Genomic DNA, 16052 nt, shown 5'->3' with positions numbered 1-16052 from the left:
ATGGAATTTACACACTGTGTAGCTCTACTCTTTGAAAAATGCCATCCAGTAATTTTCTTTCTGCTTGTTATGTGGCAACATAATTTTGGGATGTACTTTACACTGCTAATGAAGCAAAATTTAAACATTAAACAAATAATGACTGCATGTTTGAAGACCTAAAGATTTATGTATAAGCCATTCATTTAATTTTTTTGGTGGAGGACTTGCTTTAGAAAAAGCAGGGAACTGCAGGGGAGAAATATGAAAATACTGAACTGAAAATTACATGCTAACTGGAATGCTACAGAAGGAGCTGTACCTAAATTCAATTCTGATTATTAGGTGGAACTTTTACATGTAGTGGAATATAATGGAAAAATTATTATTCTGATAGCTTAGAGGACTATATACAAAGCACAATCTGTAATTTAAGACATTCTCTGAGGACTATGAGAAAATATCCAAGGAAGTACAATATACTAAGTGTAAGAAACACCTACCTTGTTGAATATCCTTCATCTCCAGATGCAAACTCGATATTAAAATTCCTACGGTTTGAGACCGTTTTCCATCCAACAATTTGGTAATCTAGAAAGATGAAGCAAAATGATCTGAGATCAAATGAACACCCTACAAAGGATTCATTCACTTTAACAACAGAAGCTAATTCGTGAATTGAATTCAATGTTTCTCCAAACATCAAACCATTTTATTAACTAAATGTGGTAGTAAGACCTTCATCTTATCTTCATGCTCTGCACCTTAACAAACAGCTTATAAACATAAGACTGAATTATCACCAGGTCTAGTAAAGAACATCACTTCTTACTTGTAGGATGCTATTAAACAGGTGGGGAAAAAAAGGCACATAGGATATTTATTCTGGAATATAGTTTTTCCCCCTTCTTCTTAAGGTGAAATTTAAGAATTATTTAAGACACTCTACATCCCAAGTTCCTTAGCTTGTCTGCTAGTTTACATTTCAATGTGAACACGTTTATGTCTACTTTTTGAACAAAGGATCAACTCCTGACCAAGAAGAATTGAAGAATTGTCTTTTTGTGCCCTCTCAACACTATTTCTGGAACACTAGGCACTACTGAAAGTATTTCTTTCACTCTTGTCTGAATGTGCTTATCCCACATTGTTGACACTTCACAGGGATTTGAGGATTTTGTTCACATTTTGGGTACCAACACTTGATAGTATAATATACTGACATTCAGATTGTAATATTTTCAGATGTCAGCTGGGGGAGAAGAAATAAAAGGAGAAAGGGAAACCTTAAGGAAGTTATTTTGGCTGGTTGAAATTAGTGACAATGATGTGGATCAGTTCATAAATAAAGTAAAGTAAACCATCAGACTTCAGGAAGTGTAGTTCCGATATTAGAAATGTCAAAAACAAATTTCCCACTATGTTTGGACTGTTGTTATTTGTGATTCTGATTTATGTCATAAGGAAGATATGACAGCAGCACATCACAAAATGCAATACAGACACAAGTTCTTAGAAGTGTTCAGATCCAAGCAGTCGTCTTACTTCCTAGTGCTGATGAACAAGAACTATTAAAAATACTAATTCATGTGAAAGATTAAAACTAATAGCTATGTTTTCCAAAAATTCAGATTCTTAGTATCTGAACAATATTTAATCTATTTCCAAATTTAATTTTAATTTTTGTGTGACACTAATATTTTGATATTTAATAATGTTAAAAACTTTAAGTAATTGTTATCTCTTATTCCTGTAATATTTTTGTAGATGCTCACATTAGAGACAGTTAATTAAAAAAAATTATACTAACTCATACAAACATTTCCCATGTTTTATGTGATTTAGGAATATTTAACTGTGCAACTATTTAGTCATTCACCTATACAAAAGTAGATTTGTTGACAAATACAGGAAAAAGAGAAACGATACTTCTTATTTATAACAAGTTGGAACACATGCTGTCTTCAACAAAGATTTGACTGATATTTTATGCCCCTCTTGTAGGGAATCAAAATTTAATAAACTTATGTTAACATAGATATTGTATATTTTCTGCCAAAATTTGAAGAAAAATCTATCCTGAGAGATTTCTCTGCCTCTATGTATGGCACGTAAGCTGGATATTAAGAAAGTGATATTGTTAAAATTGTTTTCTTCAAATGACAAAGAATTCAGGTTCTTTATCTCCTGAGTACACAAGACGATTTGGCTACAAGTTACCTTTAACGAGCACTGCAGAAGCATCGCATCCTGCTGACTGAGCAAATGTAACTAACTGCATGGTTTATCATGGTCATTTCTGAAGCTTACATGAATTTGCTGAACTCCGAAGCACATTAACTTCTTACAGGGATAATTACAGGGTTGTGTAGTATGCAATTTGTATAGCATTCACTGACCTCCAAGTTGACCTTGTTCAGGGCAAATTCATAGGTTGTCATAAACCCCATTAGACATGCCTAGTTTGAGGCAAAACCTTTCCAGACTATAGCTATTGCAGATAATATGACATTTGAAATCATTCTATTGAAGTATTTTTTTAGTGTTAATATATTCTCCAAATACGATCAAACTAACTCACATTGCTAAGTAAGACTTCCTCCTTAAAAGAAAAAAAGGAAAGAAAAAGTGAAAAAAGAAATGAAAGAAGACCCTATGTATGTTTTAAAGCTAAACCAGAGATTCATGTTTTAAAATGGCAACTGACTGTATGTTCACATGCATTTTAGACAAATGTACACATGGTCACAATTACCAGGCATCAAACTAGACACAGACTACCTAAAACAACTTCAACCAAGTAACTGAAGGCTAATACTTTATTCATTAGGGAGCAAAAATGGAGGAGAAAGACAACAGAACAGTTTAAACTGGGCATAAAACTATTCCAAAACGATAGTTATAACGTTAAGGATTATACAGGACTTCTATCATAGATTTTTAGAAACAACGTGTACCTTGTAAGATATTGCATCTAAAGATATAATCAGTAGTAAAACAGAGAACAAATTTTCAGAGATACTAATTTTGTCCCAAATTACAGCTATTCTGGGAAAGTCACTGAGAAGGAATTAAATATGTGCGTGAATTCCAAATAGAAAGGAGACACAAAAAAATCAGCACTTTTTTAGTCCAATAAAAACATAAAGCAACCAAAAGGAAAGTTTGTAAAGACTGCACTGAACTATTTAGTCTATGCTTTTAAAAGACAAATCACTGATCACTTCTCAGCATATTGGGACTTGCTTGTAGCTGGCAGTGACAGGTAAGCAGCTAAAATCCAGCTGATGCCAGCTGATGCTGCTATGTCAGCAGGTGGGGTTTGCCAACTGCATGCTGCTTCTCCAGACTGTGAATGCATCATTCTGGCTTAGTGACAAAATTGTGACTGCTGGTGATAATTCATTTATGTCAGTAATCCATAACATTATTTGCTCTATGTGGTTTTTCCCTGTTTTTTAATGTTATTAAGTTAGTTGATTTGCTGTACACAAGTGTCTCTTCTACATATTTCAAATATTTATCATCTAATTTAAAAGTGAAGATATACTGAAGCTTGAATACATTCGTAAATTATTCTGTCATTTCCATTAAAAGGTGTTTCTCTAACATAGGCAGAAATGTATTTCATTGAATACTATAAACCAGACTTCACTGTTTTGTCTAACTGCAATGTCTACATTCTGTCCAGGACACTTACTGGTGCTGAAATCTGAAGAGACTCAGTTTACTTTAGTGATTAAAAGCTAAATCCTTCCTCCTGGTGGTGCAGGGATTCTTTCCACAATATTTAAATTTATTGAGAGAAGCCATAAGCTAAAGAGCTGTCCTGCATATCACAGTGCTTCCCTCTATTCCCACTCATTAACTTTTACAGTGAGTCAACCGCCTGGGCCCATAAGTAGACTGCTGAAACCCTGTTCAAACAGAAGATCATGCACAAGAAGCCAAAGATCATGCCCCTCAAGCCATTCTACATAAATACTCCAAGAGTTACCAATGAAATTTCAAAGCTTAAGACTAGACATTATCTTTCTATTCCTACTCAGAGGAGTGCCAAGTTTAACTATTTCTTATTTCACATGGATGAACCATTTTTAAAATATTTTAGGAGACAGAATTCTATTTACAATTTTATTAGCTTAAAAAAACCCCACTATCTTTAGCCTTTTGCTAAAGGACACACAAATGGCAATTCCTCAGGCTAAAACAGGAGGTACGAAATAAGCTAGTAAGAAATTAATTTCAGTATCTTTACTCCTATCAAAACTGTGAAAATTAGACCACAAAATAGATATTTACTCCTTATGGATACTTTCTATATTCTACTTGACTGCAGAGCTTTGTGATAAACAAGGAAATGTCAGTGATTTTTTTCAGCACATCACAAAATATAAAAAGAAAGTGAGAGTGCATCGGAAAAGCATGCACTAGCATTTTACTACTTCTGCTTTAGTTTGAACACTGTTTATTATCTTATGCAGACAGTTGAAGACAGTCATTGTGTTTCAACGCTGCAAAGCTTCCAACATTTTCTGCAATATCTGCCCTTCTTGCGGAAACACAAAATTCATTAATTGTAATTCCTCATTTAGTTAGATGGACAAAAAACTTGCTGACAGACATATCCCTTTCAGTTAAAAAAATGCAATTCACTCAAAATATTGACACTCTTCTTAAATGAGAACACATGTTAATAATTATGTGAAGTCTGTTAGAGATAATAGACAACAGAAAAGCCATTATCTTTAATGTCCTCCTGCGTCTTTGAAATGATAATCGTTGCACTAAAGGGCCAAAAATGATTGATGGACTTTCATTTGGAGTATACACCTGACACAAATTACTTGACATTTACTCTTTGTTTTTTGTAAGATGAAGACAGAGTGGCATCACAAACATCCAACTATCCTGTTTCTTGAAAAGATGTAGAAAATAACTTGAGTTTTTGAGGATAAATTACTAACAAGTGCTCAAATATATTGGAAAAACTAACACAACTTCAAAATATGTGTTAAGTTTAGCAAAGGAGCTACAGAATGCATATGGAATAAATCGCAGCAAAGGAATGTTCTTTTCTAAATAATCCCTTTTTCAGAATTAGAGAGAATTAATACATAATGAATCGTGTCTTTTATTTAGTCCCAAAATATATGTCCTAATTCTGCCTTTCTTCTATTTGGTAATATAAGAATTTTGGTTCTGCAAATTTAACAGGAAAGGGAGAAACTATGACTTGAAAACAATAACGTGCCTATCAGCTTAAAAATTTGCATGGATATGTACAGACAAGATAAATTAACATGGAATGACTGAAAGCAAAACTGTCTGCATATAATACTTCAGTCCTTCATCTGACATGAAAATATCTATTTCAGAGTCTGAGAAAGAGGTTAGATCACTCAGATTATATTCAAATCTATAAAAGCAGAGTTCTTCCAGAAACAATGATGAGGTTTGGGTTTTTGGTGGGTTTTATCTTCCAGAAAAATAGGTTACAGTTTAATGCTAATTGTTTTTTGTTTCCATTGTTTTCATAAGCAGCTATGGACCTTAATGGTACTGTACTGAATCTACTTGCAGTTGTACATTTTTGGTACATAAAACTTCATAGTTTAAGTCCATTTACATTTTAGCAAATATAACTTAAAATTTGCTTTTCTAAAGAGATCATACATTCCTAGACAAATATTTTTAATTGAGTGTCAATGGAAAATAGAATACATGTAGAAATCATATGCCCAGAACGCTCCATCTGAAATCAAAGCATAAGAAAATAAAGAAATTATGATGAACACAGTCTAGATTAACAGATGCACTTTCACAAGCATGTCAGCGATGCTCTAAAAAAAGGAGTTCAAAATATGAGTCATATTCAAAAGACAATTAAAGTCTAAATGTCCAACAGAATCAATACCTAAACTGAAGTTATGAACTAAAATAAACTGGCAGATCTAGCCCTTCTTTTTCTTGATTTCCAAGAAGCTGTAACTTCTCAGTAATACTGAAAATGGGACCACCTACAAGCATTTGAAAAAGGTTAACTAAAGACTCCAACACTTTACATGGCATAAACAGTTTTAAATCCAACGGATATTATCAAGGTGCACCATACCAGTAACTTACACATTTATATTAAGCTAACTGAATTAGCCAAAATCAGAAAGAAATTTATTTGATTCATATTTAGGTGCTAATGAACTTTTGCTTTTTCCAAAAATTGCAAATTTGCCTGCTATAGATTCAATCACTTCAGAACTAACTGTGAAATAAATCCCACTCCTTCTATATATTATTTATCTACCTAGAGTCTCTGGGAAAGTCAGCAATCATCTCTTTTCCATTTCATGCACATCATCTCCAAAAAATCACTGCATTGCATTACGTCATATAAGATTATAATGAATTTAATCTTACCATTCAAAAAATTTTTGTGAGAGAAGAATTACAATTTTAATATTTAAATATATTGCACATTATTTTGCTCAAGTCAGTAAATTCTCCCAACCAGAAAAGACAAATTCTGCTCTCAAGACATATGTAAACACCCAGAATATTAATTTTTATCATTATCTACATAATACTGTAGACCTTTGAATAAAAGATTGCATATTTGCAGAGAAGATAAATTCACAAGAAACAAGAGTTTCCTGAATTATTTCAGAGGATGTAGAGTTGCAAAAAAATAAGTTCTTCCAAAGCTGCTAAATTTTCCAAACGGATGGATAATCAAAGAAGCATGAGTAGCAACACACTTTTCAGAGCTTCTAAATCCAAATAAGCATTACCATAACTAACTACAAGTATATATGAGTTTACTAGAAAGTACTAGAAAGTACTAGAAAGTATCTGACTTCCATTTAACCTATATTATTTTTACATTGTATCACTACCAGTTGAATGTGCTATATTTTCCAAAAGAAGTTATTATGTTTCTAAAAATAAATTAAATCACCCTCTATGCAGTCCTTTAAGAACTTATATCACCATTGCTGCTGGAAGGTTCTTAATTTCCCTTCCTTTTTTCCCCCACTTAGAAGCCTCTACAAACTGTGTAACTCAGTGAGTCATATTTTTGTCAGGCATGAAAGCAACAAATTTGGGAATTATGAAAGTGCTTTTTCTCTTGAAAAAAGGATAGCCAGCTGTTTCCATCCATAGGACAATGGACAGAAAGTGAGCTTCATGCCTTTTAATTGATTAACAGTGTCAAGATGTTGAAAAGGCACTCAAAATGTCATCCATAGCATTTCTGCACTTCAGGACAGTATCAACTATATGTGTATCATTCTAAACAAACTTTCCTAAAGATCTCCCAATAGAGAAGCCCAATTTCCCTAGCCAAAACTCTTCTGCATTCCATTGGTATCCTTACTGTTAAGAAACCCTTTCATAATTTTTCTTTGCAGCAGCTGCATGCACTTGGTTACACTTACTCTGCGTCCCAATCAACCTTCTCCTTTCTAGACCAAATAATCATAATAATTCAATTCTTTTCTCAGGGACTACTTTTACACTTTTCACCACTCTCCCTCTTATTGACTCTTTACAGTTAGCAAACTTTCTAAATGAAGGACTGTAGTGCCTAAATCTAGATGCAGTTCCCAACTGAGACATGGCTGAGTGTTTTGTCTTGCAAGCAATACTTTTACTGATCTATCCGAGTTCTGTTTTTCCTTTTGGTAGTACCCCAATTTGACAATTCATGTTTCTCCTGTGAGCCATTATAATGGCAAGACCCTTTCTCCTAAATAATTACCCATTCGGTTAGCCGGTTGTACCCCATCTTATTCTTAGGTAGCTGAGTATCCTTAACTGTATTAACCTGGTGGTTAACTGCATCAGCTTAGTGCTTATCCTTGTCTTTCAGACCATATCTCAGATACATGAAAGCTTCTGTACTTCAGTACATTTGAAGCCTTTTGCAAATAGGTGGTGGCTGCAGAGTTTGTATTTCATTATCGAAGTAATAAGTGAAAATACCAAAGTAACTACAAGCAGCACAGAAGCACACCAAGTCCTCACATTGTCTCCCATTTTGACACTGCACGTATATGTATGAATATAAATACAGTCTATACTATAAATATTTATTTTAGAAATTATATATTATATTGTAATTACATTATATATGTAAGAGTGTATATAACATGAATATATACTCAGAAGTTTCCCTTCTGAGCATAACCTGCCAAATGGTAATGGAAAACAGACCATCCGTTCTATCACAAAATCAATTAGGTTGGAATAGACCTCCAAGACCATTGAGTCCAACCTATGACTGAACACCACCCAGTCAACTAGCACATGGCACTGAGTGCCATGTCCAGTCTTCTCTTAAACATCTCCAGGGACTGTGACTCCACCACCTCCCTGGGCAGTCCATTCCAATGTTTAATCACCCCTTCTGTGCAGAAATTCCTCCTAATGTCCACACTAAGCCTCCTCTGCTGCAGCTTATATAGGACAACATTTAGATATTTCTGGAGGAAAATGGCAGATGTCTATCAGCTGTAAGCAAAAAAAGCACAGCTTACAGTGAATTTTTTAATCTGTTTCGCCATAAGGTGCCTACAACGTCGACATACGGGTAAGAACGGAACAAAGTGAAATTTCTGTAGGTTTTTCAAAGAAGCATTCATTTCATGGCCTAAGCGTGATCATTCCAAGTAGTTTCACAAAACTAATGATTCTGAGAATAAATTGAATAATATTGTTTTATTTGGAACTGCAAGAGAAATGTAAATAAATGGTAAAGATGTAATAATTCAACAGGCTATTGTTAGTCTCCTTAATTTTATAAAGCCTAGTTAAATGAGAAATTTAACTTCTCCTCTAATTCAAAAGATAAAATCTTACTTCCAGTTGCATAAGGAACTTGATTATGACGCATGATATACAAAAAGAAAATGCTTCTGTACTCAGAAAATTAAAATTTTGTTTCAATTCTAAATTTTCAATTGACCAAATGATGGAAAGTTGAATACTGCTAACCCCAAGTTTTTAAACTCTCACGGAAAGCCCACAGTTTGTTAACGCCATGATCATAATCCCATATGACATAGCAATAGATATTCTTAATTTATCTCTTACGAAATTTGGTTTTGTATTTTCACACAGTACTTTAAAGGAATCTTTTTCATTTCATTAATTTCAGGAAATATATCCCTTGTCTTAAAACAGTAAGTTTACCTTTAATACAAAAGCAGAATCATTCAAACAGTGACATAAATAATGAGGATATCTTTGCAATACAATACACTGGTTGCTCAAAAAATTGGTATTTATTATTATATCATTATTTTCTGTAACTATTATTCAATTCAATTTTGAATAAAGCTAAGAGAGATCATTAAAAAATCACGCTGCTGTAACAGGTAGGTTGGTTTACAAAGCAGCAAGGAAAAATACAATTTCATCTTTCAGGATACAGGTCTAATCCTGTACCTGCTTTGCTGTCGCCCATCTGGAGAAATGAGTCTACTTCCTTAATTGCTGAGATTTTAAAATACAAAAGCACTTATCTGTACATATTAATTCTCCATTAAAGCTACATTGGTTACATTCTTCACAGTGGTTATATTCTTCTAAGTTATTTAGAAACCTGTATTTTCTATTAAATACTTCTTTCTAAAATAGGTAAATTTATGAAATAAATACTAGAAATAGAGCATCAGAAATGGGATGGGAACTAATGGGATTCATGGATATAGCTGCTACTAAAATATCACATACACTTGAAGCGTCTGTCAAGTAAAATATGTTGAAACATTTCTCACAGAGATATTCCTGTCCAACTTCAAGCTAATATTTGAAGGACTGTAGCAATTATTTCTTTGGGCTGTATTTACAAATGCCAGCATGGCCCCATTTTTCGTTTTTTACTTCTTGCATCGCATGAGTTTGAATTTTATAAGTTCTATAGCCTTACTTACACTTCTCATTAGCTATTGTGTTAAGACGCAATACAGGAAGTTTATGATCAAGATGTCTTGACAGATCTGATTGCACCAACCTGTGTGTGTATACATATATATGTGTGTGTGTGTGTGTTTCACATTCTCTAGATTATAAAATCCAAGGTAGCTAGCACAGCTCACATGCAAAGTGCCCTCTTGTGGTTCCAAGCAGATAAACTCAGAGATTTATGATACACGATATGTTTAAATAGTTTCTGACACGTAACCGTGCTGTTTCAGGAAAACAGTATTGATTATTATTCACCCTAGAATTTTTCTGGAAGCAAATACTAGTAATGCCATTTCTTTTTCCTATCTGCACATTCTCTCTGTAGTGGATCATGTCTGAGGCAGACAATACCTGCCCTACAGCAATGACATACCTCCTGCATGTAGCTTTGGCCATTAAAGACATGATTGTCCTGTCCCTTCCTGACACAACTCTTTAGCTATACCAGAAAAAAAATATTTGGCATTCCTTATTCAAAATGTCTCTTTATACTTTATTTTTCCAATAACATTAATCTCAGTGAAAGAGAGGTTTGCTAGAGTAACTTAATGACAGGTGTTAATTATAAATCAGTTCAAGGACAGACTAATGGCCTGAAATATTGGAACTTTCCAATATGAACTGGAACTTCCATTCAGTTCTCCTACACAATACTTTTTCTACCTCACTGGAATATGAAACTTTCATTATCAAAGGCAAGAAACCTTCCAAAGTAAAGAATAACCTCGCATTCTCAAGCAAGACTTGAATCAGCAATCCACCCATTTTGCTTGTCTGTTCATCCTCCAAAAGACCCCAAAGAATTAAAAGGTAGTTTCTCAAAATGAAAAACTAAACAATAACACACACAAAAAAACCCCAACAAACAACTCCCCCCCAATAAATACCTTTTTGGCCTTAGTTTTTTTTTCGTAAGATTCTGATAATGGTTTTCTTTTTTCCTGAGTGGTGTCTTTGGAGAATAAATATTCAAACTCAGTAGTATCAAGTATATCAGGTTCTTCTAGTGATTCCCATAAAGTTGGCACAGCAGTTTTCCTGTAAAGTGAAAAGTAATAATAAAATTTCCAAACATTTATGATAATAGATATAACTATAATAGATGGAAATCCATGATAGATTTAAACTCAAAGGAACACAAAGGGCATTCCTCCCCTACAACTTGTTCTTGTAAGGAGTCAAAATATTTTGCTATTTGTTTTAGCTATTTAGTCCATGCCTGCTAGACTATCGAAATGCATTATTTGAATTGTACAGTTCTTTGTACAACAACTGCAGTTTGTGCAAATACATCTCAAGAGATTTCTGCCACTTCAACTAGGATTAGGAGTATTTCAACAGCAGCTTTTTTGAGAAATTCCCAGTAATCTATTTAGACCTACAAAAATAAACAAAATCAACAAATAGTGAACAAACTTCATCCAAGCATATTTTAAGAGCATTTGGAGTAATCTGTATAGGACTTGATTTACTCCATGTTAGCTGCAGATGTTGTATGCTCATATTTATCCTTGTTGCAGCTCTGACAAACTTGAATAATTATGTGGCTTATATTTTGGGAGCCTAGCCAGTATTCTTCTCCATACAATCAACTGTAAATTTTAAATGTGGATTATCTTTCCTTCTTTTTTTGCCTTCCAAGACCAGATTTAGCTTTGGATCAGTCTGAAACTTGTTTACACAATCCTCTAGTTTTACCTGGATTTGGGGGAAATACTATGTAGTGCTACAAACATCGCACTTCAATTCTGAAAGGGCTTTGTATCAAAATTTCAATGCTTCAGGAAAATATGTGGAATAAAACTGCTGAGGGCTCCTCTTGCCTGTTTATCAATAGAAGGTGAAACAAGTTCTTCCAGCAGATGTCACTAAAAGGCAGTGAAATTATTTGCAATTAAAAAAGGTGATGAAAACCACTATAAAATACAAATGGCTGATGTCACTAAACAGATGTAATATGCAACAAAATGGAATACCTATGAATTCAAAAGGCACCTTTTTTTTTGTTTCAAATTTAGGATTTTTTTAATACTCAACTGTATGTCTACTATGGTGAATTTTAAGGAATGCCTATTTTTTTCCATTAGCATCCACTGATGCAGCATATTCTGTGTCACAGGAAACACTTAGAGCTCTACAGCTTCACTCTCCCTGATATTAGCCATAGTGTCAGCTATGACACCAGAAGAATGAAGGATTCTTTCTGCAACAAGAAGTCCTGAAGAGCTGCTGATCTGAGCAGCAAACCCTTGAAGAATTTTCCAGTTCTAGTACAGATCATGAAAACGCCGAATCATTACAACTGGTGACCAGTAGTTCATCAGAATGCTTAGACCTTATCTTGCAAAAGCTTGGTGAACTAAAAATATTTCAGAAAAAAAAAAATTTGATTTCAGTGAATCAATAGGAAGAATTACAGTAAGGTTTATTTATGGACCAACTATTTATTCACTGTGAAAATATTATGCACTAGTAATTTTGGGAAAGTAAAACCAAAATGTTCAAGCTTCCTGCTCCAAAGTATTTCAATGTTTTTAATTCTAAAAAACTGAATAAATACGACTAACATTTTATTAATATTTTGTTCCTGTCAACTATTTTATATAAAATATTAACACCCTACAATGCTTTATTATACCAGAATAATGGTTCTTTCTCATCAAAATAAATTCAGAGTTGTAAAGTAAAATAAAACTCATATTTAATTACACTTAACTGCAATTACTTACTTTAACGATGTTTAAATGTAATGGAACAATAAAATAAAATATCATTGATAATAATTTTATTAATTTACATAGAATTGTTACTATGATACATAAACTATAATAAATAATTTCTAATAATTCATAATACAATATATATAGTCAGTGTATAATACAGTATACAATATACTGTGTGTATATATATTACAACGTATATAATATTGTGACATGTTATGGCTGTAAGTCATACATAACAATATAATTTCATTTATTAGAATGTTTAAATTTAGCATCTTTCAACTGCAGTTATGTTAAAAATAATTTTGAACACAGATAATTATTTGAACTTAAAGATCCAAGTAATCATGTAATTTCATTACTTGCACAATGCAGGACCTGAATTAACGAGTACGTCCTTGTTAAACTAGAAATAGTAGATGTCATTTAAGCATCCCCCAAAACCACTTTTTGAGCCATCCCTCCTAATGGAGCTCTGTATTACATTAATAAACACAAGAACCAAAATTAGAATCAGTCAAAATCCAGAAGAGCAGCTGAGCAGCATGTGAAGCCACATACCACTGTGGCAGTAAGGTATGCATGCTGGCCCAGAAAGCGTAAATGGGAGAACTTCTTTTCTCCTGTCAGTTGAATGAATGGGTAGCATAAACAAAAGATTGTGGGATCATTTCAAAAAGCCTGTCCAAAAATTGTTTACTTATGCCTGTTCACCAAATTATCACTTATAAACAAATCAATAAAACAGATGTTTCACAGTAACTTTGGATTTGGTACAATAGAATACACTATTAGACTGTCATTATAGAATCATAGAATGGCCAAGGTTGAACGGACCTTAAAGATCATCTAGTTCCAATGCCCCTGCCATGGACAGGGATACCTTCCACTAGACCAGGCTACTCAGAGCCCCATTCAACCTGGCCTTGAACACTCCAGGAATGAGACATCAGCAGCTCCTCTGGGCAACCTGTTGCAGTGCCTCACTACCCTCATAGTAAAGAATTTCTTTCTTACATGCCATCTAAATCTACCTCCTCTATCCCCTAGATTCTATTGATATTGGAGGTTGCCCACCTCAGGTGCAAGACCTTGTACTTGGCCTTGAACTTCCTGAGCTTTACACAGTCCCACTACTCAAGCCTGTGAGGGCCCACTCTGGATGGCATCCCTTCCCTCAAGCATATCTAAGATTTTATCCCCACACTAAATCACAGTAAGATGGGTAATTTTTTTATTTTTTATATCTGTTTTTTTAAAAACTACAGTACTGAGATTTGTCCATAATAGATGCTTCATATTATAGGTTCCTGAGCCGCCTATATCTACATATATGCTTTACTCTTCCTGCTCAGACAGAATTACACACAGACGTTAGGTTCCAGTTTAACTCTTTCTAGAACTGGAATCATAGAGGATGACACAACATAGTTCTCTGAAGATAGTATCACATGAAGTGACTGGAAAGCAAAAATGAAACTAAGTTCTTATGTGACCAAACTTTAACTTCAGTTCTAATTCTAATTCAGATTTAATTTAAAAAAATTAAAATCTTTCTAATCTCTTGGCAACCATTTTGCTTTTTAGTGCTAAATCTAGGAAGGACCCTGTCACTATGGTTATCCATGGAGTACTTGGATGACTGGGTGAAAAAACCCACAAAAAAATATGGTTTTGTTATGATGCACAAAATTTCCATTTACAATGCATACAATTTTAATTGAACCATAATATTTTAAAATAACTTCCTATGATCTATTTCTAGACTTCAATTTTTTTTCTAGATTTTTTTTTTCTAGATTCAATTTTTTTCTTAAAGCATATCAATCCATGCCTCTACACTGATTTTGTTATACATTCCTAGACTGTTACATTTTGTTATTAGGTCTTAAATAGTATACCTTAAATATCATACCTACCATGACAATTCTAAGTAGTGATTCTAAGTCCAAGTAAATATATTTTACCTGCTATCTTGCAATTGTATCCGTGTCCAGTACAAAGGCTTCATGGGACGGCTAGGTTCAATGGCAGGTTTTCGAGGACCTTGGTTTGAAGATAAAGTGCTATTAAAAAAGAACCCAGGCCCAGGAGGTGGAAGAGGTGGAGGTAACCCAGATCCAGGCAGTGGAGGTGGAACAGGAGGTCCCAGCCCTGGAAGTGGTGGTGGTGGCGGTGGTGGCGGTGCTTGCAAATTCCTACAGCCTTCAGAAAGTGGAGGTGACAGTGGTGCACCAGATCCAAACTGAGATGTCAGTGAAGTTGGACCCACTGGCAAAGGTGGTGGTGGAGGAACTAAACCTGACAGTGAAGATTCAGGAAGGGGTGGTGGAGGAGGAGGAGGAGGTGGTGGTGGTGGAGGAGGCAGCATTTGTTTTGGTTGACAAGATAAGACACTTTCTGAAGACTGTACATTGTAATTGTCCTTATTTTCACTTTGGGCAGAAATACTGTGTGACAAAGAAGAAATATTAAGCTTTTTGGGTACTATTTGGTTATTTTTCACAGCTCTGTTATCTTCTTCACTAGGCTTTATGAAAGTTTCTCTGTCAGTCTGTATACATACATTTCGGTATGCCTTTGGTGGGTTATCATCTTCAGTAGAAACACCAATATCCTTTGCTTTTTCATTTCTTCTGTTTAACTTATTATCAAGTTCATTTTTCAGATGTGCAATGGTTTCCTCAAGCTGAGCAGTTGATACAGCATGTTCTCCACGAATATGGAATACCCTGAGTTCAAACTGAGACTGCAGAGCAACAAGAAAAAAAATCCCTTAGTGCAAATATTCTTCTGAAGTGCTAATCTGGTAGCAATTAAAAATCTTCAAATTTAGACTGTGTTCTTATATTAAGCAAAGAGAGAAATACTTCACTTTCCTAATTCTAAATGCCTTTATTGCAAGCTACTACATAATTTGACAATTACTACTTGTTAAAGAAATGTAAGCAGGGTGTGTTTCAAAAAAACCATATTTTATAAGTAAATATCCAGAACATCAATTTGGGCAAATTCTAAGTTGTACACTGTCTTTAAGCAGACTTACTGTTTTTTAATTGAATGCAACAATTAATGGTATATTATGGAAAAAGGTATCTTTTTCAAATGTTATCATATTTAATGACATGATTTTATTGACTATTTCGTTTCATAAATATGCCATATACATATGTAGAGTTAACATGTTATGAAGTAAAAAGTAGATTAAAAACAACAGAAGTCAAAATTCATCCAGAATACAATAAATAACAAATTAAAAGAATTTCTTAATCTATTAAGTGCTATCATCAATTAAATCCACAGGGATATACATAAATTCTTCAAGTTTATCTTTACTTTTAGATTAAAACTTCATTTCAACCAGATATACTTTAATCTACA

At 33.8% G+C, this 16052-nt stretch overlaps 1 protein-coding gene across 10 annotated transcripts in view; it reads right to left on the bottom strand.

Moving 5' to 3' along the window:
- The window catches only part of FMN1 (formin 1), a 187712-nt gene that overhangs the window by 73438 nt on the left and 98222 nt on the right, over nt 1-16052 (bottom strand). For all 10 annotated transcript variants that reach the window (XR_010431342.1, XM_064658464.1, XM_064658471.1 and 7 more), the window contains 3 exons: nt 14639-15420; nt 10836-10986; nt 483-570 (listed from right to left, as the gene is read on the bottom strand). Coding sequence is in view for 9 of the 10 variants with exons in the window: in XM_064658464.1 (XP_064514534.1) it covers nt 483-570; nt 10836-10986; nt 14639-15420 (1021 nt within the window). In the remaining variant the exon portion in view is untranslated. The remainder of the gene's footprint in view (nt 1-482; nt 571-10835; nt 10987-14638; nt 15421-16052) is intronic.

The sequence above is a fragment of the Pseudopipra pipra genome, chromosome 6, assembly GCF_036250125.1.
Source record: "Pseudopipra pipra isolate bDixPip1 chromosome 6, bDixPip1.hap1, whole genome shotgun sequence".
In the NCBI taxonomy this organism is placed as follows: Eukaryota; Metazoa; Chordata; class Aves; order Passeriformes; family Pipridae; genus Pseudopipra; species Pseudopipra pipra.
This window is presented reverse-complemented; position numbering and strand designations above follow the sequence as displayed.